We start from the raw sequence: 26,269 nt of genomic DNA, 5'->3' as shown, positions 1-26,269 counted from the left end.
TAGATTTATGTTTTAGCCTGAGTTATGGTATATGTGGATGAGTTTGTTTTATGTTATGGCTGAGTTATGGAATGCTTACGGCTGATTTATCGTTATACAGATGTTTGAAGACCAAGCAAGGGAGTACCCTCCAAGACTTTACCAAGAGGGGGATTCTAATCTGGAGGGTAAAGGCATTAATCACAACATAAAGCTGGGAGAGTTCCCTGCAATTAGAGAATCAATAGGAAAAGATATATGGGAAGAACTGAAAGAGACACAGCTTGGATTAATTGCTAAGTTTGTTGATAGTCATTTTCTATGGTCTGGTAAGACTGTACATTATCTACTATGCAGACAACTGAGAATACTGAAGAAGGAGCTTTGGTGTATCGTGGCTGGTCAACCCAACCGGTTTGGATTGAACGAATTTCATCATATCACGGGTTTAAATATAGATCAACTGCCTACAGAAAAGTTTGAGCCTGAAGCTGACTACAAAGCGTTCTTCAGGGAATTGCGTGTGCCAACCGGTGAAGGTCCTAATCTAGATGAACTTAGGCATGGCTTAGTAATGTGCAGAGCTTGGCTTTCTGAAAAGCGTAGATGGTTTGGGTTATTGACTCTTCTATCCATTGGACTTTATGGCTTGCATACAAACTCTAGGATACCATTTGAGAGTGCCAAAAGAGTTTTCGATGACGAAGCCATGAAGACTTATCCATGGGGTCGGGCAGCATTTGAAGCCCTTGTCGTTTCTATAAAGTTGTTGAGGCCTATTGGCAAGACGTACACCGTCAGTGGTCTGGTTTTTGTGTTGCAGGCTTGGGCGTATGATTCAATCATCACCATCGCCGAGCGTTTTGGGAACGTTGTTAAAGCGGATGAGATTCCGTTGCTTAGATGGGGTGGCAACCGTACCCGTGCAACTATAGAATCGGCCATTACTGAAGATATCAAAGGGAATGGTGGTGAGGTACGGTTTCGGCTCTGTTATGTTCTGTTTTTTATCAAATATTTATGTTACGGCTTAGTTAATGTTTTGTTTTTTTGTCAAGTATGTTATGTGAAGGCTGAGTTATTTTCTGTGAAGGCTGAGTTATGTTCTCTTTTTTTTGGCAAATATGTTATGTGACGACCGAGTTATGTTCTATAATGGCTGAGTTATATTAAGTGACGACTGAGATATGTTCTGTAATGGCTGAGTTAGCTTAAGTGACGACTGAGTTATCTTAAGTGATGGGTGAGTTAAACATACTCATGGGTTTTATTATCTCTTGTGTTGTAGCTGTGTGTTCGTACAATGGTTCAAAAGGCTGAGTTAAGCGAGCTGTTTCATTTTTGGCCAGACCAATTAGAAGACCCAGCACTGGATAACTTGATCCAAGACTTACACGAGCTTAAGCTTGTTAAAGGTTATTGGGATGTGAAGACGAGTGAGAAGAAGAAGAAACTCGTAAAAGATAAAGAAGCGGAGGTGTCTGAATCTCCCGCAAAGAAGCAGAAGGTCTCTCACAGTGAGGATGTTCATTCTCGTGAGAAAGATGTAGAAAAGAAGAAGAAGAAGAAGAATAAGAAGAAGGAAGTAGCTGTCGAATCTGATGAGGACGAGGATGTTCATTCTCGTAAGCAGGATGGTAAGGGAGAACAGCAGTCGCTCGTGGATGTGGGGTCCAACTTGATCTCTCCCTTAAACTCAAGGTTTGACACCGTTGATACTAGCATCAAAGAAATGTCCTCCCGTCTGGATGTGATTGGAGGTCAAATCGAATCGAGGGTTGAAGCAAAGTTTGAAGGAAGGTTTGGATCGATTGAGAACGATGTCAAACAGATTAAAGAGCAGCTGAAGGCCATAGCTGACTCAAAATCAAGCAGTTATATTAGAGATATGTATTTAGCCAAAACACAGCCCCAAACGCAGCAAGACAATCCTAAGGTCCAAACTCAACAGACACCAGACGTTCCAAAGAAACCTACAAATAACCAATTTGCTACTCCTAGTCCTCCTCCGGTAAACTTTTAGTTAGTTATGACCTAGTTATCTGAATATTATTCGGTTGCGTTATAACTTTTAGTTAGTTATGGCTGAGTTATCTGAATTATACGGCTGAGTTATCTGAATATTTTACGGCTGAGTTATAAACGCTTGTTAGTTATGGCTGAGTTGTTTTCATATTATACGGCTGAGTTATAAATTTAGTTAGTTATGGCTGAGTTATATGAATACTATACGGCTGAGTTTTAAATTTAATTAGTTATGGCTGAGTTATATGAATATGATACGGCTGAGTTTAGTTAGTTATGGCTGAGTTATATGAATATGATACGGCTGAGTTTAGTTAGTTATAGCTGAGTTATCTTCATATTATACGACTGAGTTATATTTATACATAGGTATGAGTTTTCGTTATTTAACGCCTGAGTTTTCGTTACGTTTATGCAGTCGAAACAAGCTGATGTTGGGGTAAGTAGGAATCTTGAATGAGAATTTGCTAAGGTATCCATTGTGTCTGATTTTGATTTCGTTGAGACTGCTTCTCCTCTCAACCGCCGTTTACGCTCTAGGAAGCCACCAGCCCCAAATGTGCCAAAGTAGAAAAAGGAGAAAACATTAAATGAGCTAATCCAGAAACCGCCAGGGAGAAGAGGAAGAAAGCCTTCGCAGCAGCCTAAAAAGGTGTCTCCTACTATGCCAAAGATTACAATAAAGAAACTAAAACCATCTCAGGAAGCTAAGGAAAAAGCTGAGGAAGATTCGGATGTAGTTGATGTCACGGATAAGGTTGTATCCGAGTATAATGAAATGCTTCCTGAGTCTGATGAAGATGAGGAGGAAACCGAGAGGCTAAAGAGTGTAAAAGAAATTCGGCTCAAAACTGTTAAGCTGGCCCCGGATGGGAGGTCATTGATTAACCCCGAAGCTATGCCCACTCACACTTCTCCAGTTATTGGAGACAACGGGCTGAGCTGCATGAGAAAGGGTTGTCTGCCTTCACGAGCAATCTATGATCCTCTGGCACCGGTTGATCCGGCCAAACTGCAGAAGCTTAAGGCTTATTTGACAAGTCCCGAATGGTATGGCCCTTTATACCTTACTAAGTTGATAAATACGACATGCTTACACTATTTGTTTATATTAACTTTCTTTACTATTTGTTAGCAAACAATATTTGGAATATGGGATGGACGAGGTGCTGTTCTACTCTGTTATCATGGCCGAAAGAAAGGACTGGCCAGACGAGAAACATGGATGGCTGGGTGATGATGTAAGTTATTGTTATATTCTGTCTGAGTTTGGCTAATGTTATGGCTGAGTTATCGTGTCGTTCTGTCTGAGTTAAAGTAGATAATGGCTGACTTATGATGTAAGTTATTGTTATATTCTGTCTGAGTTTGTCTAAGGTTATGGCTGAGTTATTGTGTCGTTCTATCTGAGTTAATTTAGCTAATGGCAGATTTATTTAGGTGTTAAGGCTGAGTTTTACTTGGTTACGGCTGAGTTAATGTTGTGTTTTGTCTTGGTTTTATTTTTGTACAGCACATTGCTGCGTATGTGAAAATCCTCACCAAGAGGCTCCTGTCCCACCCCATACTACAGCGAACGCGTCATGATTCTAGACATGTGGTTCACGTCAATGTGGGTTAGGGATTACACACAGTGGACGATGAAGCCGAAGAGGGTTTCTTTCAAAGGAACCGCGTATGAAGGTTGGATCAACGGTACGACTGGAGAAGACCCGACAAACAAGAAGTGGATAACAGATGTGGATCACTTGTATACTATCCTCCAAACCGGAGGTAATCATTGGGTGGCCCTTCACGTGGACTTGCCTAAGTGTCACGTGGACTGCTATGATTGCATCATCGGATGTCATACAAAGAAAAGCGATGGAAAAATCCTGGAACACTATAGGCCGTTCACGAGGATGATACCACAGATCATGAGCGAACTTATCCCTCCCGAAGTCCGTGCCCCGCAATATGACCAATTTTCATTCCAGCGGAGGAACATTACAAAGGTCCCGCAGAATATTATCACCGGGGACTGCAGCGTTTACAGGTTAAAGATTTTTGAATGTTTATTGATTGGTGTTTCTTTTGATGGCATTACTGATTTAAATATCCAGGGGCTACGGGTTAGAATGGCAACAGAGATCTACGATGAACTACCTCATAGAATGCCCATTCAGTTTTTTGAGACATGATTTGCTTTTTCGAACATGTCTGTGTCTTTTGGGATTTTAGCATGTGATTGTACTAAATATTGACACTATGATTGATAACAAGAATTATGTCTGTATGAATCTATTATTATGTTAATTATAACAAAAACCAATGTAATGGCTGACTTATCATCGCTCGATTCGTTTTACGGCTGATATATGCTAACGTGAAGGCTGAGTTATCATTGCTCAAATTGTGCTACACGGCTGAGTTATTGTTGTTTAATTCGATGTTTAGCTGAGTTATTATAACGCGGTGGCTGACTTGTCATCACACAAATCGTTTGATGGCTGAGTTTGTATAACGTGGTGGTTGACTTGTCAAACCCAAACTTCCCTCCCATCAAATAAACTAGACGTCACTTTAGGACTATACATACACCGCTTTACGACACCAGAATAGTCAAGAACCCAAACGTCGTTAGAGGACCAAACGTCTTTACGTTAGAGGACCAAACGTCGTTAGAGGACTATATATACACTGGTTTCCTCTTGTCTTTTCACTTGTCGATTCTTAGCAACTACAACTCTTCATTCTTCTCTTGTCCTTTCTCTGAGAAACAAAACCATTCCGAGATCATGGATGCATCAGGTTCAGGTTCAAACAAGCGGCGGTGTGTGGATGACGGTCCCAACAAGTGGCCGTCTGTGGATGACATTTCCACCCTAAAGCTGTATGAACAGGAAAAGCGTTTCAAATCCGTCATCTCTTACATCAGGAGCAACATAAGGGAGACGGCGGAAGCACACTTGCTCGATCTCAAACTGCGTGAGAAGGAAGCGGAACTTAAGCTCTTAAGGAGAGTGCAGAGGATGGGGGACGGATTTAACGTGGAGGAGGAGATCGAGAAAGTGCTGGAGCAGGTTGGCAAGGCCTACAGAGAGCAGCGTGAACGCCCGGTGAATAGTATTGATTGGGAGAAACTGGGGTATGGATCGACCGGGCGTCCAATTTCGGAGTCCGATGAAGAATGAAGATGGCGATTGATGTGATTGTATCTTCATTTTTTATTTTCAATTATATTATATGTATGTTATTGGATTCCAGTACTCCTTATCCTATGTTATCATAAACTCTGTCTTTTCAATTTTCAAACTTCACTTTTTATTTTATACTCGCGTGTGTGATTCAAAAACTTTGTCTTTCAGATTATCGTAGATTAACTTGATGTTTAGCTGAGTTAAACATGTGACGTGGCTATGTTATTCTAACGTTAAGGCGGACTTATCGTAGATTAACTTGATGTATGGTTGAGTGAATCTAACGTTACGGCTGGGTTAATATATTTTAATTCAACGTTGGTTGAGATAGTATTGAGTTGTGGATGAGTTAGTCTAATGTAACGGCCGAGTTATTATAAATTTAATCCGATAGTACGTTGTGACTTAATGATAATTGACAGTACAAAGAAGTTCAAATTGAGAAAAACAGATTAAGCTAACATCACAGATACTTGTTCAAGCTCTCATACATCTTCTCTAGCGTTTCAAACTTCTTTTCCATAAGAAAGATCTTTTCTGCCTGAGACTCGACGCGCTTATTGGTTGCTTCCACATCCTTCTTCATCTCAGTCGTCTCCTCTTTTATCATGTCAAACTCGTCACACAATGCAACAGTCTACCATCTCTTGAAACCGCATCCTTGACCGGGACCCTTATAAAAAAAACAGGAGGTTGATTCATAGGGATACAAAATGAAAGAAATAAAATAAAGAACATTAACTCAAGAAAAGATGCTTACATCTGATATTTCGTACGGACAACTGGAAAAAAAAAATCTGGTTGTAACAGGATCAAGAGAAGTGGCAACGACAACCTTAGCATTGCAATCACACTCGATCGGAACGCCCTTATCGCCCCTCCTGTTTTTGCCGTACCTCGTTCGTATCCTTATTTCAGCAAGTGTCGAGCTTCTACATTAATACAAACATGATATACTCAACGTTAGATGGGTAACGATTTGTACTATTCAAATGTGGAGATAAATACCTCATCAACACTAGATTCACCTTGGAAAAGAGACCTCTGAGCCATCATCTTCACTGCAATTAGTATGGTACTAAAGCACTGGTTCTATATAGTCGTGTCTGCCACAAAATGTACTAATTAAACGACGGCGTCTTGTATTGGCTGAATAAATTTAGAAGTGGCTGACTTGTCATAGCATTGCGGCTGGGTTTTCACTGATTTGTGGCTGAGTTATGTCGTCATACAGTATGTTACTACTTAGCGTGTTGCTTTAGGTTGGGTTTATCAAGATTATTTATTATATCATTATCGAGATAACAAACAACATCTTTATGGGGAACCGCCAATAATGATTTGATCCACATACACAGGTATACACGCCCGCAGTTAATATTCAAAATAATTCAAACGAGGTCGAAATTATTCCTTAACTAAACCCTCCAATAATCAAATAACGTTACGGCTGAGTTATGCAATAAGATTTCATGATTTGGCTGAGTTATGAGATACCATATGTTATTATGATATATCAAACCAGCCACCAAATTGTTGGTTATATTAGTAGCGTGAAGATGTGTAATTTGAAAACAGAAAATAACTTTTATTTTCAGCAAGTGTCGATTGACAAAACATAGTCTGTCAAAACCTCTAGGAAGTATGTTGTTGGATAGAGTATGATGTTGGACAAAGTAGGCTGTTGGATAAAGTTTATAGGATATGATCTAGTTTCACGATTCCACTAGTTGAAATTTGGTTATGATGTGTTAATTACTTGATTTTCACAACTATTGGCTCAAGAAAAACACTTTCAGGGTTTGGCCGAGTTATAACAAAGTGATGGCTGAGTTATGCATGTGATGTGGCTGAGTTATGTTAGAAGATTTCGATTGTTCGAACTACATACGAGAAAACCAAATGTTATTATGAGATTTGAATACAAGCATTATTGTTGGTTCGATTGATGTCCTCAAATCAGTCAGAATATTGCTGTGTTTTGCTTTTGCTGAGTTTATCGAGAAACAATTATTATGTTATTCTCGAGATTAAAAAAAAAAGTCTTAATAGGGACCGCGAATAATGATTGGTTTCATATTCACACGAACACGTCAATAGATGATAATTCAAACGAGTTCGAAATTATTCCTTAACTAAACCCTCCAATAATCAAATTTTCTGTTTCGACGTGGAATATTAAAACGTTACGGCTGAGTTATGCAATAAAATTTCGTGATTTGGCCGAGTTATGAGATACCATATGTTATTATGATATATCAAAACAGCCACCAAATTGTTGGTTATATTAGTAGCGTGAAGATGTGCAATTTGAAAACAAAAAATAACTTTTATTTTCAGCAAGTGTCGATTGACAAAACATGGTTTGTCAAAACTTCTATGAAGTATGATGTTGGACAAAGTATGATGTTGGACAAAGTATGATGTTGGATAAGGAATAATAGGATGAGCTAGTTTCACGGTTCCACTAGTTGGAATGTGGTTATGATATGTTAATTACTTGATTTTCACCACTGTTGGCTCAAGAAAAGCACTTTCAGGGTTTGGCCGAGTTATAACAAAGTGATGGCTGAGTTATTCCTATATTGTGGCTGAGTTATGTCAGAATGCAGAGAAAAATATTCTCCGCTATTGACCAGATACGACGTAGGTTTGTTACAGAGTCTCCGTTATTGACCAGATACATCGTCGTTGTGACAAAAACCAAATGAACATGGACACACTTATAAATCCCCAAAACGAAACCCTAAGTTATAAAATTCCAATTTCTGATTTCAGATCCGGAGCTCCTTCTTGTTTTTCGTCTCTGAATTTCCCAGCTAAAAATTAAAGAAATGAGTAGCAATTCCGAGAAATCGATTGCGAGTACGCAATCCATCAGCCGTTGGGGACGTGGGTTACCATCAAAGTGTCATTGCGGATTAGACGTGGTCATCTATACATCGACGTCAGCAAAGAACCCTGGAAGACCATACTTCTGTTGTCCTACGTGTAAAGATGTAAGTATATAATTGATTTGAGGGTTTTATTGGTTTCGTTGTTAATTGCGGATGTGATTGAATATGCAGGACCATTTGTTTAAATGGGTCGAAGATGGTACATACGAAGTGGTTGTAGACAGTTGGCCGAAATTGTCCGCCATGTTGTGGATGAGTTAATTATACGCTATGACTGAGTTAATCATACGCTATGACTGAGTTATGATAAAATTTAACAAGTAACCTCAAGCGATAACAACTGACTTTACTGAGAAGGCGATCGTAGATAATATGAGATATAAAGCCATCACCAAAAAAAAAAAAAAAGTAACATACTGAGTTCATAGGAATGAGATAAAGGGACGATAAGTAAGAGACACAAAAGCATTCAAGACATGAAACCGACATCATCTGGGCCAAATTCAGTAAACATGTCCACCAAATCATTCCAAACTAATGTCGTCATCCACCACAGCTTATCTAAACCATGCGCCCATCCCCGTTTCAGTGTCCGCATGTTGTCCCGGTACAATGTTCTAGCCACCAAATTAAACTGCGTCCACACCGTCAGCGTGTGCCTTGAATCCCAGGTGTGCATATGCTACAAAGAGAGCAAATAGTAAGAATTTGGTCTACGGTTTACAGGAAGTGCTTTATATAAAAACTCGATGCTTACCGTGAGGAGGAAAACCCATCTTGCCTTGAAAACAACGGGAATCAACCGGTACGTCGGCCACGCATGGTGAAAGTTGCGCTGGAGTATATCACCAATCGCGAGAGCTAGTTGGTGATTGAATTTGAACCACGTAACATGTACCCAATCCAGGGTTTAGAACTGGGAGATCTGCACGATCAGGAGCGGTGAGCACGGCTTCGACATCTCTTAGAAACTGTCCGTCGATGTGAGGCACCATGTCGTTAAGATGTGAGGATGAGACGTCTAAATGATGAGTTCAAGTAACTGATATATAGAAAAGAAAAGACAGGTAGAGGAATGCGAAAGGTTCCGTGTCTGTTCGTTTGGCGGGAAAATTTTCCGTACTACGGCTGAGTTTGGCGGCAAAATATATTGTTACGACTGAGTTATACCCAAGACATGTAACTATTATACGGCTGAGTTGTGAAGAATTATTAAAAAGGACAGGTAAAGGAATGTGAAAGGTTCCGTGTTAGGCGGGAAAATATTCCGTGCTACGGCTGTGTTTGGCGGCAAAATATATTCGTTACGGCTGAGTTACACTCAAGACATGTAACAATGTTACGGCTGAGTTGTCAGGAATTATTAAAAAAGACAAGGCAAGGAATACGAAAGGTTGCATGTTACAGCTGAGTTTGGCGACAAATCGTCCTTGTTATGGCTGATTTAAAACATATTACGGCTGAGTTGTCCATAAAAACATGAAGTTCAATTCGATTTACTGACTAACCGAGTTACGGTTATATCCAGCCCAATTACCAGCGGTATAATACGCCTATAAAAACGGCTTCTCCCATATTACCAGCGGTACCGTCGACAACAACAACTCTGCGCATGTAATGAAACCCAACGATACTGGCACCAAATGCAATGAACATATAGTTGAAGGCAGTTCTTCAAAACTACTATCAGGGGTTCCCAGAGTGAACTCCCTTGCAAACCTGAGCGTCTTGTATGACTTCGAATAACTCATCTGTTAACACAAACATATTAATCGATAAGTCAACCATAATATATTTACAACGCAGTCACACTATTCCACAACTCAGCCACTAAGTGATCTTAAGTCAGCCTTTAAAGTCATAACTCAACCGGAATGTAATTATATGTCAGCCATACTATATCAATAAGTCAACCGTAAAATATTTATAAGTCAGCCAACAGATAAATACTAAGTCAGTCGAAACATTGTAATTACCTTTACTCGAAAATGCTTAGTGATGATTATTCCGACTGTTTTTGGTTTAACATCCGGACCAACGTCACCAAGATAGTCCCTGTAAAGAACTCCCAGAATATCAGGTGTTGCTTGTCGGGATCGACCAGAACGTTCCGTCACAGAACATGTGTGTTCCGAATCGTATATATAAACATGAAAATTAGGATCATTTCCTTGTCTAGATGCACGAACCCTCCAAAGACATCTATCCACCCAGCACTCGTAAGGTACTGTAGTCTTATTAGAAGTTGGTACATCAAAATCAAATCCATCCCTTATCGCAAGAAGTTTGAGTCGATACTCCAACTCGAATTTGCTACGTATTGTTGCCGTACCGCGAGTGTTAGCATAGACAGCTCCAACTTTAAATCAGTCAGGCTCCCAGCAGATCCGATCATTTCCATGGTCTGAGTTCTCTTCGAAGGAGAAGGTTTCGGTGAATCTTCGTCTTTATTCTTAGGCTTGCCGTATACAGCAAAGTCTTCATCATCAGATGAGGCACCATCGGAGTTGTCGAAAAAATCAAACCGGCTAGAAAATTCATGATCTTCTTCTTCGTCACTTGCTTCTTTGTCAGATGCTTCATCGACACCTGATTCATCTTCCCCTGCTTCATCGTCCCCTGCTTCATCCTCTTGATAATCGTAACAGACACCTTCAAACCCCCAACCCGGAACTTCGAATCTAGATTCTACTCTTGAGTTAGATTCAATAGGGCGTTTCGAACCCCTTCCTCTTGATCTGGCCTTCTGACTAATATCACTTGAATCTTTCGCCGTAAACTCCACACAGGGACGTAGCTGCTCGAATTTCGTCAAACCTAGATAACATTGCAACTATCGATCATTGGAGATATAAACTGGTGGAGTATCGAAGGGCATATTTTTAAGAGTCTTGTTGGAGAACATGTAACTCAGCCGTAACTGATGGGTCGACTGATTCAATCTGTAATCATCGACCTCCATCTTCAAAAGACTATCGTAAACTGGTCTTTCCGCTTCTAACTGCACAACTCTACACCTTCTTTCGTCGGGGTTAAATACGAATCTCTATTTCTTTACCCACGAACCGGAAACAACTATGACCGTAACGGGACCAACCATATCAAGAGAAAGATGAAAGAAATTGAAGATGTATGAGAAGATGAATGAAGAAAAGAAAGTTCCGGTGATGTTGTAACGTTCAGGCGGTGAACACAGTCTGGGAAAACAAGTTAAAGAAGCAAGGGACGTTTTGTATTTCCGTCGAGGATGCTGACATGGAATGATGACATGGATTATTACAGCCAACGTCGTTTTGAAGTGATGACGTGGCAAGTCAGCCACCAAACGAACAGTTCATAACACAGCCATGAAGCAAATCTTTAAGTCAGCCGCAACATGAATACTATTACAGTAATTAAAACAGGAAAAAAAACAAAGTTAATTCAGCCGTGGTATGTCGTAACTCAACTAACTCAACCGTAACGTTCAACAACACGACCATAACTGCATGATATTATAGTAATTAATCTCTTGAAAATAAGTCAGCCATAACAAGGCTGAGTTATATCGTAATCGAGCTATTAGCGGCTGATTTATAACACTCGACCATAAATCAGCCGTCACATCGTTCCATAACTAAGCCGTTCAAAACTATAACTCGGCCGTGTCGAGGTAATAAGTCAGCCTTTTTCTCATAACTCAGCCATAGTGTTGGCTGGGTTATCGTATAACTTCTTATAACTCGGCCGACCATCCTTAACTCAACCATACCGTTGCCTGAGTTATACTATAACTCAGGTAACATTTTACAACTCAGCCGTAACGTCTGGCTGAGTTATACTCATACTTCGCCGTTTTGTTATGAATCATATATTTTGTCGTAAGTCAGCCGCAACATACCGTAACTCAACCGTAACTGCCGTTATATTGAGTTAAGGCTGAGTTCATTTAATCCACGTCAGTAAATTCTGACGTGGCAGTGGCATTACCTGTAATTACGTTTTTTCCGGTAACGTTTAGTAGAGGCACGTTGGGTAATAAAAAAAAGTCGAAAATATAACAGTAATTAAAAAAAGTTCTGTCGTGTTCTAGTAATAATTGAATAACACCACCTAAGCTTTAGACTTGTTTTCTGATATTGCTTTTAAGAATATGTTTGTATGAATTTCAAAATCTCTGCAATATGTCTTGGATTTTGATTCTAGTGATTTACTCATGAAACTCTAAAGAGGTTTCATTTCAAATGAATTAATATACAAATATTTTACAAGTCTTTTAGTTTTTAATAACGCTGGATTTTAATGAAATATTTAAAATCTTAATTGAATAACATCAAACTTTAAAATCTATTAAACATGATTTACAAAGATGAGTTCCAATAACACTAAATTTTAAAGTTGGATATAGAATCATTAGTTGAATAACAGTGGATTCGGCTTGGATTTCAATTCTATTAAAATCCATTAACGAATAACACCCCCCTAATTTCTTACCCATCACAGTTAATCTCCCAACTATTAAAGATACAAAAAGTTATGGCTTGCACTACGGTAAAGAACCAGCAGTTTTGGAAGGATATAGCGATGCCAATTGGATAGATGATTCCAGAAACTCGAAATCCACAAGTGGATATGTCTTTACTCTAGGTGGTGCAACAGTTTCTTGGAAATCACAGAAACAAACTTTAATGGCACGCTCAACGATGGAGTCTGAGTTTATAGCTCTAGGCAAAGCTGCCGAAGAAGCTGATTGGCTTCAAAACTTTTTGGAAGATATTCCAATGTGGGGGAAACCCGTGCCAGCTTTACGTGTACACTGTGAAAGTTAATCGACTATTGCCCGAGCACAGAATACCCACTATAATGGAAAGTCTCGTCATATTAGAAGACGAAATAAAACCATTAGACACTTGATTTTAGCGGTGTAATGACGATCGATTACATTAAGTCGGTCGACAACCTAGCGGATCTATTTACCAAGGGTTTGACACGAGATCAAGTGATTCAATCATCAAGAGGAATGGGTTTAAAGCCTATGAATTAAAGATGTCACTTTGATGGATACCCCACCTATATGACTGGAGATCCCAAGAACTAGGTTCAAAAGGGAAAACTAAATCAAACGAAATATATTTGGAGAATTATAAGATTACTAGTCGCAGCCTAGTTTCCAGGATGATAAACAGTGCTTCTTGTACATATAAAGGATAAGCAATGCTTTTAATGATTGAGTCCAAAGCTTTGATATATAAGTGGAGTTTTACAAGAGACTTCTTAAAACAAATGCTAGTGACAAATCACCTAGTGAGTGTGGAATGTGGCCGTTTCTAGGAGAATGAGAGGCTATATTCTCTAAGTTCACTCATGAAATCCAGGATTGTTCAAAGCCAAAATGAACACAATCTAGAGAACTTGTTTTTACGAGAAAAAGTAGTTGGGTTTTACCTGTTGTCTAGGTTTACATAAAAATCTGGGTGGTTAAAGACATCATGTTCACCTCCTGGCCAAGTAAATTCGACAAATATTAACAGTGAATAGTTTAAGGCTGAAAAATACTACTATCTCATACACATCTATTTTTTGCATATACTCTTGAAAGTTGAGTCTGTAAAGTCTAAGTCAGTTTAGGTTATCGAGTCAGTCAAAAGTCTCAAATGTTTAGAGTCAATTTTATTCATGTGGGGGATTGTTGGAACTCAATTTTACACAAGTGGCTCCGGCTAACTCTTCGGTGATTTTTCCGGTGATGGCCATCACCGGAATGACCGGATTATGGAGTCTTTGAATTCCTTGTAATGAGCACTATAAGATAGTGTAGTTACATATAAAAATTGAAGTTATTATGAATGAGTAATTGAGGTCCAAAGTGGTGAGCTTGAAAGCTTATAATAACAAATATTGACAATTGTCCCATATTAGAAGTTTTAAGATCTCTCCTCTAGCATATATGGTGCTACCCATTTAACATGGTTCACTAGCTATTGGGAAGGGACACTATGGTGTAGGAGATGCAAGTCCTTTATGCAAAACAACACACACACACGCTCCGCCGCCGTCGTGCCGTGCCGAGCCGGGCTTGGGCCTTGGGCTCTTGGGAAATGGGGCCTTTGGCCCACAAACAATGTTCTTTTTGGGGAAAATACTTATGAGGCTTTGTTGCATTATTTGTAATATTTGCAACATAGTTTTTGGCCCAAAACGAAAGCCCATATCGTTTCCATAACTAAGGTATATTCGGAATATTAAAAGCATATCCGAATATTCCTTATTCGAATCTTAATTCCTTAAACGGTTGTGATAATGGCTCCGCTAATCATGCCCACGTCTTTGACTTGCGCATCACTCCGAATCCCACGATCTTTGATTTGCGGATTGCATTTCCTCACCTCTCTCCTATAAAAGGAACACATCTTCCTCTCATTGTACTCACTCGTTTTTTTTGCTAAAAGCTAAAACGAAACTCTCTCCCTTTCTCCCTTTCTTCTCAAAGTAAGTCAAGAGTATATCGTTTATTTCATGTTCGCAGATTCCGCTATCGAGTGCTGCGATACCGGTTTTATAGTGATTGTATTCTGCGATCCACTGCTCATAAAACCGTCACACTGCGGGAGCTAGTTTGAATTATGGAAAGAGATCAAATCTCGTCTTCACTCGTTTTCGAAAAACGTCTTTCCTAATCGTTTTATAAAGATTTTTGATTTATTGCAAATCAGGATTTCGCGGTCCTACAATCCATTCAATCATAATAGGAAGGATAAAAAGGGGAAAAATGTCAAAAAAATCGCGAACTTTCAAATTTGGGACAAAAAAGCATGAATTTTCGAAATATCAATTAAATACCAAAGTTATTGTTGACTTTAGAATTAATTAGATAACTTTTATCGATTTTGCCAATTTGGGCACGATGTTAAGTCAATTGACGGAAAAATTAACAGAGTTAAGTCTTCTGTTATAAATTCCGTTAACTTATGAAACAACGTTGTTTTGAATCTAATTTTTTATTACAAGTTCAGGAATTGAACTCGCAACCTTTAAGATAAAACAACATTCCTTTATGGGAAAAACGTCGAAAAAATCACCAACTTTCAAATTTGGGACGATTTAATCTTGAACTTCACGAAAGACAAATAAATCGTAAAGTTTTTGTTGATTTTCGAAATTAATAACAAAGTTATTGTTGACTTGCCATTTCAGTCATGTCGTTAAGTAGGTTAACAAAACGACGTCGTCTACTTCAACTTCCTTCTTCCGTTTTCTCTTCTTTCGATTTGATTTGGGCTGAGGAACATTGTTCGTCTCCTCACCAGATGGGATTCGAATCGATTCGGCCTCTATAGGATTTGAGATAATGAAATCGATTTGGGGATTTAGGGTTTAAATTTGTTTCAACAGAAGAAACGATGTTGTTTGTCTCTACAATAAACGACATTGTTTTGTCCTAACAGAGCAGATAAACGGAACATGAACGTCGTAAAAAAATTCTGTTAACCTATGTAACGACATGACTCAAATGGGAAGTCAACAAAAACTTTGTCATTTATTTAGAATGTCAACACAAACTTTACGATTTATTTGTCTTCTGTGAAGTTCAAGATTAAATCGTCCCAAATTTGAAAGTTGGGGATTTTTTTGACATTTTTTCCATTCCTTTACCGACTAAGCTGAATCATTTATTTGTTTGTTTCTCAGAAACATACATATTTATATAGGTTATAACAAAATGCCCAAATTAATAAAAGTTAGGTTTCGATCCCTTTGTCACAGTCACCAAATAGGCGAGTATCTTGCCGTCGTCAACTCATCGCATCCTACACAACACGAACTCAATTAAGTAGAAGAATATCTCTAGAACAAGAAACCTTAATTTCAGCACAATTTTCAGAACATGATCAATCTTTCCCTAACCAATTTCAAAAGTTTTTTCCAAGAGAAAACTTGATCAAAAAATGCAAAGATGATGAATTCTTTTTAATCGTTGAGGTTTACATCTTAATTTTTCGTCCCAAATTTGAAAATTTACCTTTATTTTTGACATTTTTCCAAAAAATACCAAAACAAAACTTTGGATGACAAATAAAAGATTCACGTGCATCTCACGTGCTTCGTGATAATTTAACAAAAGTGTAGAATTTTGATAATTTTGTAAAATTGTAAAGTTGCGTTTGTCTTGTTGAATCGCCCGTCACTAAAATCCTCTCCGAGAATCCTCCTCCGATCTGCCACTAGCTATGGCGGTAAGCATCGTCGGATCCTCACCGTATTTCACCGGCCAAGAATCGAATCCAAGTTTACCTTTCTTCCATTTTCCTCTTTACAGGAATCGTCTGGTACCACGCTAATGGATCTGATCTCGGCGGATCCAACCCCGGTTCCTGCACAATCTACTTCTTCGTCCGCATCTTCCACGGCGTCTCAGCCGACTTCTGCTTCCGCATCGTCTTCTTCCCATCTGCACCATCCAATGTCGACGAAGACGACTCTAGGAGAGAAGAAATCGAAGAGAGCCACTTTGATGCAGATCCAAAACGACACTATATCTGTTGCTAAAGCTGCACTGAATCCTGTTAAGGCCAATATCATGCCACAAAGGCAGAGACAGAAAAAGAAGGTTCGATCTACTAATTGAATTTTGTTTGGCACATTTATCTGTGTTTGAACTAAACCCTGGATCATTGGAGCTAAGAAAACTAGATTGTGGTTGTAGATTTGAATTGTTAATAGGAGGTATCAGTGTATATAGAGTCTCTGTTGTAAATAGAGTCTTAGTGAGTCAATATACCTATGTCTTGTTCTTCGATGTAGTTAACACGACTTTATGTTGCAAATGACTTCCCAGCCGGTTTCCTATTCGCAACTTGCAAGGAGCATTCATGAATTAGCTGCCACTTTGGATCAGGTTTAAGTTTGTGTTCTTATGCTCTGCCTTTATACCTCTCTTCTTCTGCTGAAAATAGTATCTGACTGTTTCTTCTGTTTTTCGCGAGTGAGCAGAAAAGTTCTCAGAAACAACTAGTGAATCACGTGTTCCCTAAGCTTGCTGTGTACAACTCAGTTGATCCTTCTCTGGCCCCATCTCTTCTTATGGTATGTGTCACTGGTTACTCATTTGACGACCAGATAGTGTCAGATCAAGTACAGTTTCTTGTATCGTTTTTTATAACTTTATGATGGAGCATCTAAAATGATTTGTTCTATTAGAGTTTTTTTTTTCTCTACCCATTAAATTATCATGGATCTTCACAAATTCGCATTTTCAAAAACAATATCCGTCAAAGAGAGGCATCAGGTTTTTAGCATTCTTTTTCTCTTGTGATTGATACAGCTTAATCAGCAATGTGAAGACAGGAATGTGCTACGATATGTTTATTATTACCTAGCTAGAATTTTGTCCGATACGGGCATGACTCCAGGGGGTGGTATCCCCACTCCTAACTGGGATGCTCTAGCAGATATTGATGCTGGTGGAGGAGTCACAAGAGCTGATGTTGTTCCTCGGATAGTGAATCAACTTACAAACGAAGCTACAAATTCTGAATTTGAATGTGAGTTTCACTCGCATTTTTCAGGCTTTAGTGTTTTATTTTATACATTTCTGCCTTGGACTGTCTTAATCTTATTTATCTTTATAATGGTATTAGTTGTTAATGTTTTTTAAGAAATATCCCAGTACCTTTATAATTTTCTTTTGATAGACCCAAATGCTGAGAGGAGTGACGTCAAAAGGTAGTTATGTTTAGATGTGGTGTCAGTTTTGGTATGGATTTAAATAATTTGGGGGTTATGGAAGTGAGAACCAACATCTAAGATAGATTTCCAACTTTCCATCTGTAATGTGACTGGAGATGAATTTCTAACCTTATCATATGTTTTTCTTCAGTTCATGCTCGACGACTGCAAGCTTTGAAAGCTCTGACATATTCACCATCAGGCAATTCTGAGCTTTTGTCAAAATTGTATGAGATTGTATTTGGCATTCTTGAAAAGGTTTGTCTGACTGCCAATGCTCTATGATTTTTAACAAGATGCTTTGTTTATTTTTAATAAACCCTGGCGTAGTTCATTGTCTGCACTCTGCGTGATTTAACCGTAGTCCCACCTTTTCTTATTTATATACAATTATACTATTTTATTCTTATTGCTTTTCATATGAGTGTGGTTTAATTTACGGGGGTTTTCCCAGTGACATGCAGAGGCCCTGATTTATCTTTCTTGTCGCTTTCAGGTTGGTGATGTTCCGCATAAACGAAAGAAAGGTGTATTTGGGACAAAAGGGGGTGATAAAGAGGTATCTTTCTAAACTCTTAGGTTCCTCCAGGAAAAGACTTAAGGCTTATATACTAGTCATGTTCCTGCACTTTATAATTTTCTTTTTTACAATGCTCTGCATGTTCTTTGCCTGCTGTAGGGTAGAAATTTCTCAAAATTCTTGTTGATGACTGCATGCATTAGGCAGTGTATCATAGTTGCTCTATAATGATATGAGTTTGCACATCTGGAGACTCTGGCTATTAGCTATCAGATTTTTAAGGCCCGAGTTAAATGTTATTTGAATTAATAAAACCATTTTTTTAAAACATTACAATTCTATTCGTATATCAGATTATCAATAAGCCAAAGGAACAACTTTGATAACTTAGCTTCTAGATATGTAGGCAGACGAATAGAATTCTTCCTCACTTGAGTATACAGCTTCTGGATTGCAGAAGGTCAACACTAAACTTTGTTATTAACTTGAGCGTTTTATCTCGTTTTTGTTAGTCGATTATGCGAAGTAACTTGCAATACGCTGCTATGAGTGCACTGAGAAGACTCCCTCTTGATCCAGGAAATCCACTTTTTCTGCACCGTGCAGCTCAGGGGTAAGACTTTTTTTTTGGTTCTTTCTACTATCTTTTTAAGTATAGAGTATTGGATTTAAGTATAGTGATGTAGGTTTCACAAGAGCAATTGAATTTTTGGTCTATTCCTAATTATGCAGTATATTGGACAGTTATTCTCGTATTCACACTTTTATGTTGCAGTGTTTTCTTTGCTGATCCTGTTGCGGTGAGGCATTCACTGGAAATTCTATCTGAGTTAGCCACAAGAGACCCCTATACAGTAGCAATGACATTAGGTAAATAATTTGTTCTATTCCCCCTTATATTGTTTTTTTCATTCTATTTCTGTGTGTAGAGACATAACTGTTTTTCATTCAAAACTTGATATGTGTCTCTTGATCTTTTTGCTGCAGAAAAGCTTGCGTCTCCAACAGGTATGCTCACCAGGCCTTTTATCTCTTGACGTTAATCTTTTTGCTGGTTATTTCGTGTTTATTTGTGCTAATTATAAAGAAGTGTTTGGAACACGATCTGGGTTAGCTGATATACCTTTCTTCTGTACACCAAATTAGGGGCTTTGCAAGATATCCTGCATATGAATGATGTTCTTGCTAGAGTTTCTCTGGCTAGGTTGTGCCACTCAATATCTAGAGCTCGGGCATTAGATGGTAAGTACTATCAACCTCTTTCTGCTGCCCGTTCTCGCTCTGTTTTTTTTTCTTCTTATCTGGCTATATGGGAGAGATCTTTTGAGAACTTACATGTTGCTAGTTTCCTTTCAATCTTCCTACAGAGAGGCCTGATATTAGGTCTCAGTTCAACTCAATTCTCTATCAGCTACTCCTAGATCCAAGCGAAAGGGTATGCTATGAGGCGATTTTGTGCATTCTGGGAAAACACGATAACACTGAGAGGCATGAGTTCTATGACTTTGATTTCTCTTAGTTCATTCTTTGTAAGGTATTGAATAACCAAAATGTACTGCATCATTTAGGATGGATGAGCGTGCTGCTGGGTGGTATCGCTTGACGAGAGAGATCCTGAAGCTGCCAGAAGCACCATCCTTGTCCTCCAAGGATAAATCTAATAAAACCAAGCGTCCACAGCCCCTTATTAAGCTTGTAATGAGGAGGTACTCCTAGCTTGGTGGAAGACTGTGTTTAGAATTGCAGATCTTATGGATTCCCTTTCCTCACTAGAATGTTGCTTTGGATTGTAATGATCGTTATGGTTGTGTTTCTTGTTAAAGAACTTTCGCAAATTGATCCTGTTCTTTCAGGTTAGAGAGCTCATTTCGCAGTTTCTCAAGACCAGTACTTCATGCAGCAGCAAGGGTTGTGCAAGAGATGGGAAAGAGTAGAGCAGCAGCGTTTGCTATGGGATTACAGGACATTGATGAATCCGTTCATGTAAATGCATTTTCTGATGCTCTAGATGATGCTGAGACCAATGAAAGTTCTCATCCAGAAGGTACATTGTCAGTATCCTCTTAATATGAATTACAATCTTTTTTTTTTATTTTGTTAGATGTCTGACAGATGCACAAATATATTTCTAATTTCGTATGGAGCATAAAATTGTATGCAAGCTTTTGGTCTATAAGAGTTTTGTTCAATTTTGTTGTATTATTATTTATTATACGTTGAAAGGTCACCAACTACAAATGTGAGTTAAGTCATTGCATCTATGCTCTGATGGCGCATCAATATGCTAGAATCGTTACAAAACTACAAATGTGAGTAAACTCAATGCTCTGATGTCCTTACAAAAATAGTATAATATCAGTCTTCTCTTCAGACGTAAACAAAGGAACATGTTTTTCTGTCCTATTGCTTTGATTTTCTTTACCGAATTATCTAAATATGTAGGGTATCCTTATATCTTTCGAGTTTTAACATGTTCCAAATCACTTTTTACCTTCTTTCCCACTCTTTGGTTACTTGTTTACCCTTATTTTTAGCAGGAATTCTATATATGTTCTAACATGTTCCTACTTTGTATATGTTCGACTTTTGCAGGAATTCGGAGAACATCATCCATATCTGCAGGGCCTGGTCGCAGTGATACAATTGCAAGTTTGCTAGCTGCATTAATGGAGGTGGTTCGGACAACAGTAGCATGCGAGTGCGTGTATGTCCGGGCAATGGTTATCAAAGCATTGATATGGATGCAAAGTCCAGATGAATCATTGGATGAGTTAAAATCAATCATTGCCTCGGAGCTTTCAGATCCTGGTTGGCCTGCAGCTCTAGTCAATGATGTTTTGCTTACTTTGCATGCCCGCTTTAAGGTAAGTATGATGTTTTCTTGGCTTTTTTGATTTTCCAGTGTAGTTGCGAACAGTTTCAAAGTTAAGCAGCTCTGTTGTTTGTCCACAATCCTATAAGTATTTAGTAGTTCTCTGATGTACGGAATCTCTTTAATTTCTTAGATTTTGTAACAAGAGTTATCTGGCAGAAACATGTTACACCATGGACTCTATCAATTTTCTTATCCATTGCGTTGAAACTGAAGAAAAACTTGTTATTGAGGAGTAATGTTAACTGTTTTCTTCTGACTAGTTAACTCTTTTTAATTTTTCTTTCACAGGCAACTCCAGATATGGCTGTTATTCTTCTCGAAATTGCCAGAATATTTGCCACCAAAGTTCCAGGGAAAATTGACGCTGATGTCTTACAGCTGCTATGGAAGGTATTCTCTTCTTACGGATATAATTCTAAAGCTATTATAATTTACTTACATAGGTTGTATATTTCGTCCTTTGATCAAAAAAAAAAAAAAAAAAAAAGGTTGTATATTTCGTCCTGTTTCAAATTTTTATTGTGTTTAGGACATTTTTAGATCTTTAAGTTTGTACGCTTGTTTATTTAATCTTTTAAAGCTATATAATTGGATAAAAATCATATTTGTACTGTATATTTGCAAGGCTTAAATTATTGTGGGATATTTTACTGAATTTTTGCTACCTCAGATAGTATTTTTTAACACAATTTATCATCTGATTGACTTCTAGACATGTCTTGTTGGAGCTGGTCCTGACGGGAAACACACAGCTCTGGAAGCAGTCACGATAGTACTCGATCTACCACCTCCACAACCGGGGTCCATGGCTGGACTGACATCAATTGATAGGGTCTCTGCATCAGATCCTAAGTCAGCTCTGGCGCTGCAGAAATTGGTGCAAGCAGCAGTAAGACTTCCTCATAAGGTTTTACATGAATTTGGTAATGTTTTCAACACATGATCTTAAAAGGAATACTGTGGCAGGTATGGTTCCTTGGAGAAAATGCAAACTACGCCGCATCAGAATATGCATGGGAATCTGCAACTCCACCAGGCACAGCACTTATGATGTTGGATGCAGATAAAATGGTTGCTGCTGCTAGTTCTCGCAATCCTACTCTAGCTGGTGCATTAACTCGCCTCCAGAGGTGTGCATTTAGTGGAAGCTGGGAGGTATACCACTATATTTCGCTGGTCGTATATTTTGATTTGGTTTTTTAATTGGACAATTTGTGATAGAAGTAGGGCACAAAGCAATCCCACAAAGTAGGTAGAACTCACTATAAAGCTAGCTTAAAGGTCTTAGTGCCCTTTGGTCTGTCTTATAAGGCTTTGATTTATTCCCCTCCTGTACAATGTATGTAGGACATTTTCATACCCATATTCTTATCAATTTGTAGATGGCTTGCCTTGCAATGGTCACTGATCCTAACCCATGTCTAGGAACATTTTGGTTTGTAGCTGATTTGATTCATCATTTGAGTACTCTAGATTGAAGACCATGTTTGAGACCCTTTTTTATAAGTGAGAACGAATAGGATGTCTAGTTAGGTAGCTTTTAATGATTTTTTTTTTAACCATGAAACAGAATGTGAAACCTGTAGTAATTGTGCCTGACCAGAAACTATAAGAACAAAGTAGTGCAAGTTGACTATAGTAATCATGTTTGGTCTCTCTTTATTACTATCTGTTTAGATATCTTAATATAGAAAATAGCTGACTATAATTTGTGATGCTTAATTACATCATGTATATGATTTTCTTCCTAGCGCTTTAGTTGGATTCTTGTGAAGCATAGACACAATAATGCCAGAATAGTCTACTAAGATGAGTGTTACTTCTAGTTTTTCCCGCCTAAATGTTTATGTTTTGTGGATACACAGGTCAGAATTGTTGCAATTCAAGCTCTTACTACAATAGCCATTAGATCTGGTGAACCTTTCAGGCTGCAGATATACGAGTTTTTGTACACCTTAGCAGAGGGTGGTGTACAGTCTCAACTTTCTGAAATGCACCTGAGTAATGGGGAAGACCAAGGAGCTAGTGGTACAGGTCTTGGAGTTTTAATAACACCGATGTTAAAAGTTCTTGATGAAATGTATGTTGGACAAGACGAATTAATCAAGTAAGAAAGATATTTATGTCTTCTTTTCTTTTTTTTCATGTGATGCGTGCATGTAACCTCTATCTGATATTATGGTTGACATATGAATTTTTCCTTGATAACAAGGGATATACGCCATCACGATAATGCAAACAAAGAATGGAAGGACGAGGAGCTGAAAAAACTCTACGAAAACCATGAGAGGCTGCTGGATTTTGTTTCAATGTTTTGCTTTATTCCTAGAGCCAAGTATTTACCACTGGGCCCGATAAGGTAGTATTCTGAACTTATTATATCAGTCAAAGACAGCCTAACTTCTAATACATAATACTTACTTACAATACTAATCTTGTATAGGGAAGATGGGATTTATAGTTTCCAAAACACTTTCTGCTTTTTTTGTGAATGCTTATCTAGGTCAACAGAGTTTATTGTGTTGCATGTAATTATCCTTATTCATTAGGACAAATAAAAGTATAAATTTTATCCCAGATTCTGACAAAACCCAAGAACGATTATACACTATAGTTAACTATATATGAAACATTTTAATCAAAAGAAGTCCAGAATGTACAGTTCATCTTTGGTGATCTTGCTGCTGACCTTTGTTGTGTAAATTGCATGCTTACTTCCCCGTTTTCTTTATTTTATTAGGTGCTATTGTCTATATTTAGGTTTCATATGATAATAATTATTTTGTTTCCTCGTAACTTATGAAGCGCGAAGCTCATTGACACATACCGTACAAAGCACAATATCACTGCATCTACTGGGTCCACCGATCCAGCTGTTGTTGCTACTGGGATCTCGGACTTAATCTATGAGTCCACTCAGCCTGCCCCCGCTGCCTCAAACTCCAGTGGTCTGGATGATGATTTGGTGAATGCTTGGGCTGCAAACCTTGGTGATGATGGTCTTCTTGGAAACAATGCCCCAGCAATGAGTAGGGTCAGTTGCTATTTTTATCTGACCTTTTAAGATAAACGGATTAGTATGTGTGCAGTTTAGTGCTTGTGTGTCTATTTAGATATTCTTCTTATTAAGATCAAGGAAATGGCATAATTAAATATTTCTGATAAGGAATCAGAAAGTAAGAGTAGTTGTGTGGATTGCCCGTTAGAGTACCTTGTTTTCAAAATAGACATAGTAAACGTTCGACTAGTCTGAATGGGGTCAAGAATGAATGCTTTGGGACTACACTTGTGATGAGAAGTTTGGGTATTACCGTTTCTGATTATAAGTAGGTGCCAATCTAATAAGGCATAATTAAATTTTCTGATCAGGTTTCAGTAGTAGTTAAACCATTCATCTGATCTACTGTATTTATTCGTACATGATTTGATTATAAATGCTACCAATTGTTTTATGTCTAGAAATGGAACTCAGACCTATATAATACTTGTCAGGTCAATGAATTCATTGCTGGAGTCGGAACAGATGCACCGGATGTTGAGGAGGAGAATGTCTTCTCTAGACCTTCGGTTGGGTATGATGACATGTGGGCTAAAACTCTTTTAGAAACTTCAGAATTGGAGGTATACTGCTAGCTTAATCTGTCTTCAGGGCTGTCATCAAAATAACTTAATTCTAGGGGTGTTAGAAAATGACTTTTGTTGTATTTACAGGAAGAAGATGCGAGATCAGGTTCATCGTCTCCAGATTCTGCTGGATCAGTGGAAAGCTCAATATCCTCTCACTTTGGTGGAATGAACTACCCATCATTGTTCAGTTCAAAGCCTTCCTCACAAGCAACGGTAGGGTACACACAATTCAGTTAAGAAGAACTTATGAATTATTTTCGTGCCAGCTAATTTTAACTATATGAATGTGGGTAACTCATATAGGCAAAATCAGGTGGAAGTAAATACCAGTCCACATATGAAGGCTATGGTTCCCCAGTAAGCGGATATAATTTTGTGTGTTTTTGTCGTGTAAATTGGGCTGGTTCTCTGTTTTCATGGCCATCTCTTATTCTTCTTTCTCCTCTCCCTTTCAGATTAGAGAAGAGCCTCCTCCGCCTTATTCGTATTCTGAGCCACAAAGTCGTGAATCGTTTGAGAACCCTGTAGCAGGGTCTGGTTCTCGAAGTTATGAATCAGATGATGAAGAACCTAGGAAATCTACTGGTACAAGATTTGGAACAGCGCTCTATGACTTCACAGCAGGAGGAGATGATGAGGTAAGCTTGCTTTTGTCTTTTATTCATTTAGTTTTGTATACGGTTGAAAAATATGATATTATGCAAACGTTAAAACACGTATGGGTATGTTGCAGCTAAACTTGACGGCAGAAGAGGAATTGGAGATAGAGTATGAAGTTGATGGCTGGTTTTACGTAAGTAGTAATTGGTTACTAAAATCTTGTGAGGAGTAGAGCTTTTTAAAACCGTAAACTAACCGGGATCAACTGATAAACTACGACAGGTAAAGAAGAAGCGGCCTGGAAGAGATGGGAAGATGGCGGGACTTGTTCCTGTTCTATACGTCAATCAATCTTGAATTTTTGGGGAACGGCTTTAGACGTAGAAGCCAACACACTATGGATATGTTAAGTGGACTTGCTTAGATGCCAATAGACATTATGATCCATGATTTCCTTGAAGAGGTAGTGTAAAATCAGTGTACATGAAGGAATGTATTTGTTGGGGTTTGATGTGTATGTGTATCTCTTTTGACACTTATTGCTCACATGCTATTGATGATTGATCAACTTGAGTTTTAACTATTGTTTCACTGAATTCATAATATATATTACATCTACTTGTGTTTAGATTGTGAGGTTAAATTTATATATATTCACAATGTTAGATGCAATCTCGAGTTGTAGTCTTTTTTTTTTTTTTTTTTTGTCAAAAGTGTGTTTTATTTAGTATAGAAAGCCAAAGTAACATGCCAATATTTTACAAACACTAAACCAAGGAAGCCAAACAAAAGAAAACAAAGTCCAATAAGAAAGCTGAAGGAAAAGCTTAAATGCATTATATTAGACATGTGGCAAGCAGGA

General features: G+C 38.3%; 1 protein-coding gene and 4 pseudogenes across 6 annotated transcripts; 3 read left to right on the top strand and 2 right to left on the bottom strand.

Moving 5' to 3' along the window:
- Positions 1-100: 100 nt before the first annotated feature.
- Positions 101-5,170, top strand: AT2G07395 (annotated as a pseudogene; the record flags this gene model as incomplete). The annotated part of the gene is made up of 1 exon: positions 101-5,170.
- Positions 5,171-5,646: 476 nt separating this feature from the next.
- On the bottom strand, positions 5,647-6,239 carry AT2G07390 (annotated as a pseudogene; the record flags this gene model as incomplete). The annotated part of the gene is made up of 3 exons: positions 5,647-5,820; positions 5,944-6,112; positions 6,169-6,239.
- Positions 6,240-8,549: 2,310 nt separating this feature from the next.
- Positions 8,550-11,042, bottom strand: AT2G07380 (annotated as a pseudogene; the record flags this gene model as incomplete). Its single annotated transcript has 1 exon — positions 8,550-11,042.
- Positions 11,043-12,534: 1,492 nt separating this feature from the next.
- AT2G07365 lies at positions 12,535-13,096 on the top strand (annotated as a pseudogene; the record flags this gene model as incomplete). The annotated part of the gene is made up of 1 exon: positions 12,535-13,096.
- A 3,076-nt stretch (positions 13,097-16,172) lies between these two features.
- AT2G07360 (SH3 domain-containing protein) lies at positions 16,173-26,135 on the top strand. Of its 2 annotated transcripts, none has more exons than NM_126705.5 (27): positions 16,173-16,293; positions 16,377-16,667; positions 16,896-16,955; positions 17,051-17,143; positions 17,382-17,601; positions 17,937-18,043; positions 18,282-18,344; positions 18,818-18,918; positions 19,081-19,175; positions 19,293-19,313; positions 19,452-19,547; positions 19,673-19,793; positions 19,874-20,011; positions 20,159-20,349; positions 20,898-21,169; positions 21,469-21,570; positions 21,893-22,069; positions 22,147-22,335; positions 23,046-23,287; positions 23,393-23,539; positions 23,986-24,214; positions 24,673-24,801; positions 24,892-25,020; positions 25,111-25,164; positions 25,263-25,445; positions 25,541-25,600; positions 25,690-26,081. In NM_126705.5, exons 1-27 carry the CDS (start codon positions 16,288-16,290, stop codon positions 25,762-25,764), a joined length of 3,591 nt encoding a protein of 1,196 aa, NP_178746.2. In that variant the 5' UTR covers positions 16,173-16,287; the 3' UTR covers positions 25,765-26,081. The 2 variants fall into 2 exon arrangements, with proteins under 2 accessions (NP_178746.2, NP_001189515.1); NM_001202586.1 differs by having other exon boundaries at positions 16,191-16,293; positions 19,673-19,799; positions 25,690-26,135.
- The last annotated feature ends 134 nt before the right edge of the window (positions 26,136-26,269 follow it).

The sequence above is a fragment of the Arabidopsis thaliana genome, chromosome 2 (assembly GCF_000001735.4).
Source record: "Arabidopsis thaliana chromosome 2, partial sequence".
Classification (NCBI taxonomy): Eukaryota; Viridiplantae; Streptophyta; class Magnoliopsida; order Brassicales; family Brassicaceae; genus Arabidopsis; species Arabidopsis thaliana.
This window is presented reverse-complemented; position numbering and strand designations above follow the sequence as displayed.

What these genes read in the sequence shown, in the direction of transcription:
- AT2G07360 (NM_001202586.1), top strand. An exon ending in GGCAGAGACAGAAAAAGAAG is followed by an intron (nt 16,668 to 16,895) that starts GTTCGATCTACT and finishes ATGACTTCCCAG; the next exon opens with CCGGTTTCCTATTCGCAACT. An exon ending in ATGAAGGCTATGGTTCCCCA is followed by an intron (nt 25,165 to 25,262) that starts GTAAGCGGATAT and finishes TCTCCCTTTCAG; the next exon opens with ATTAGAGAAGAGCCTCCTCC.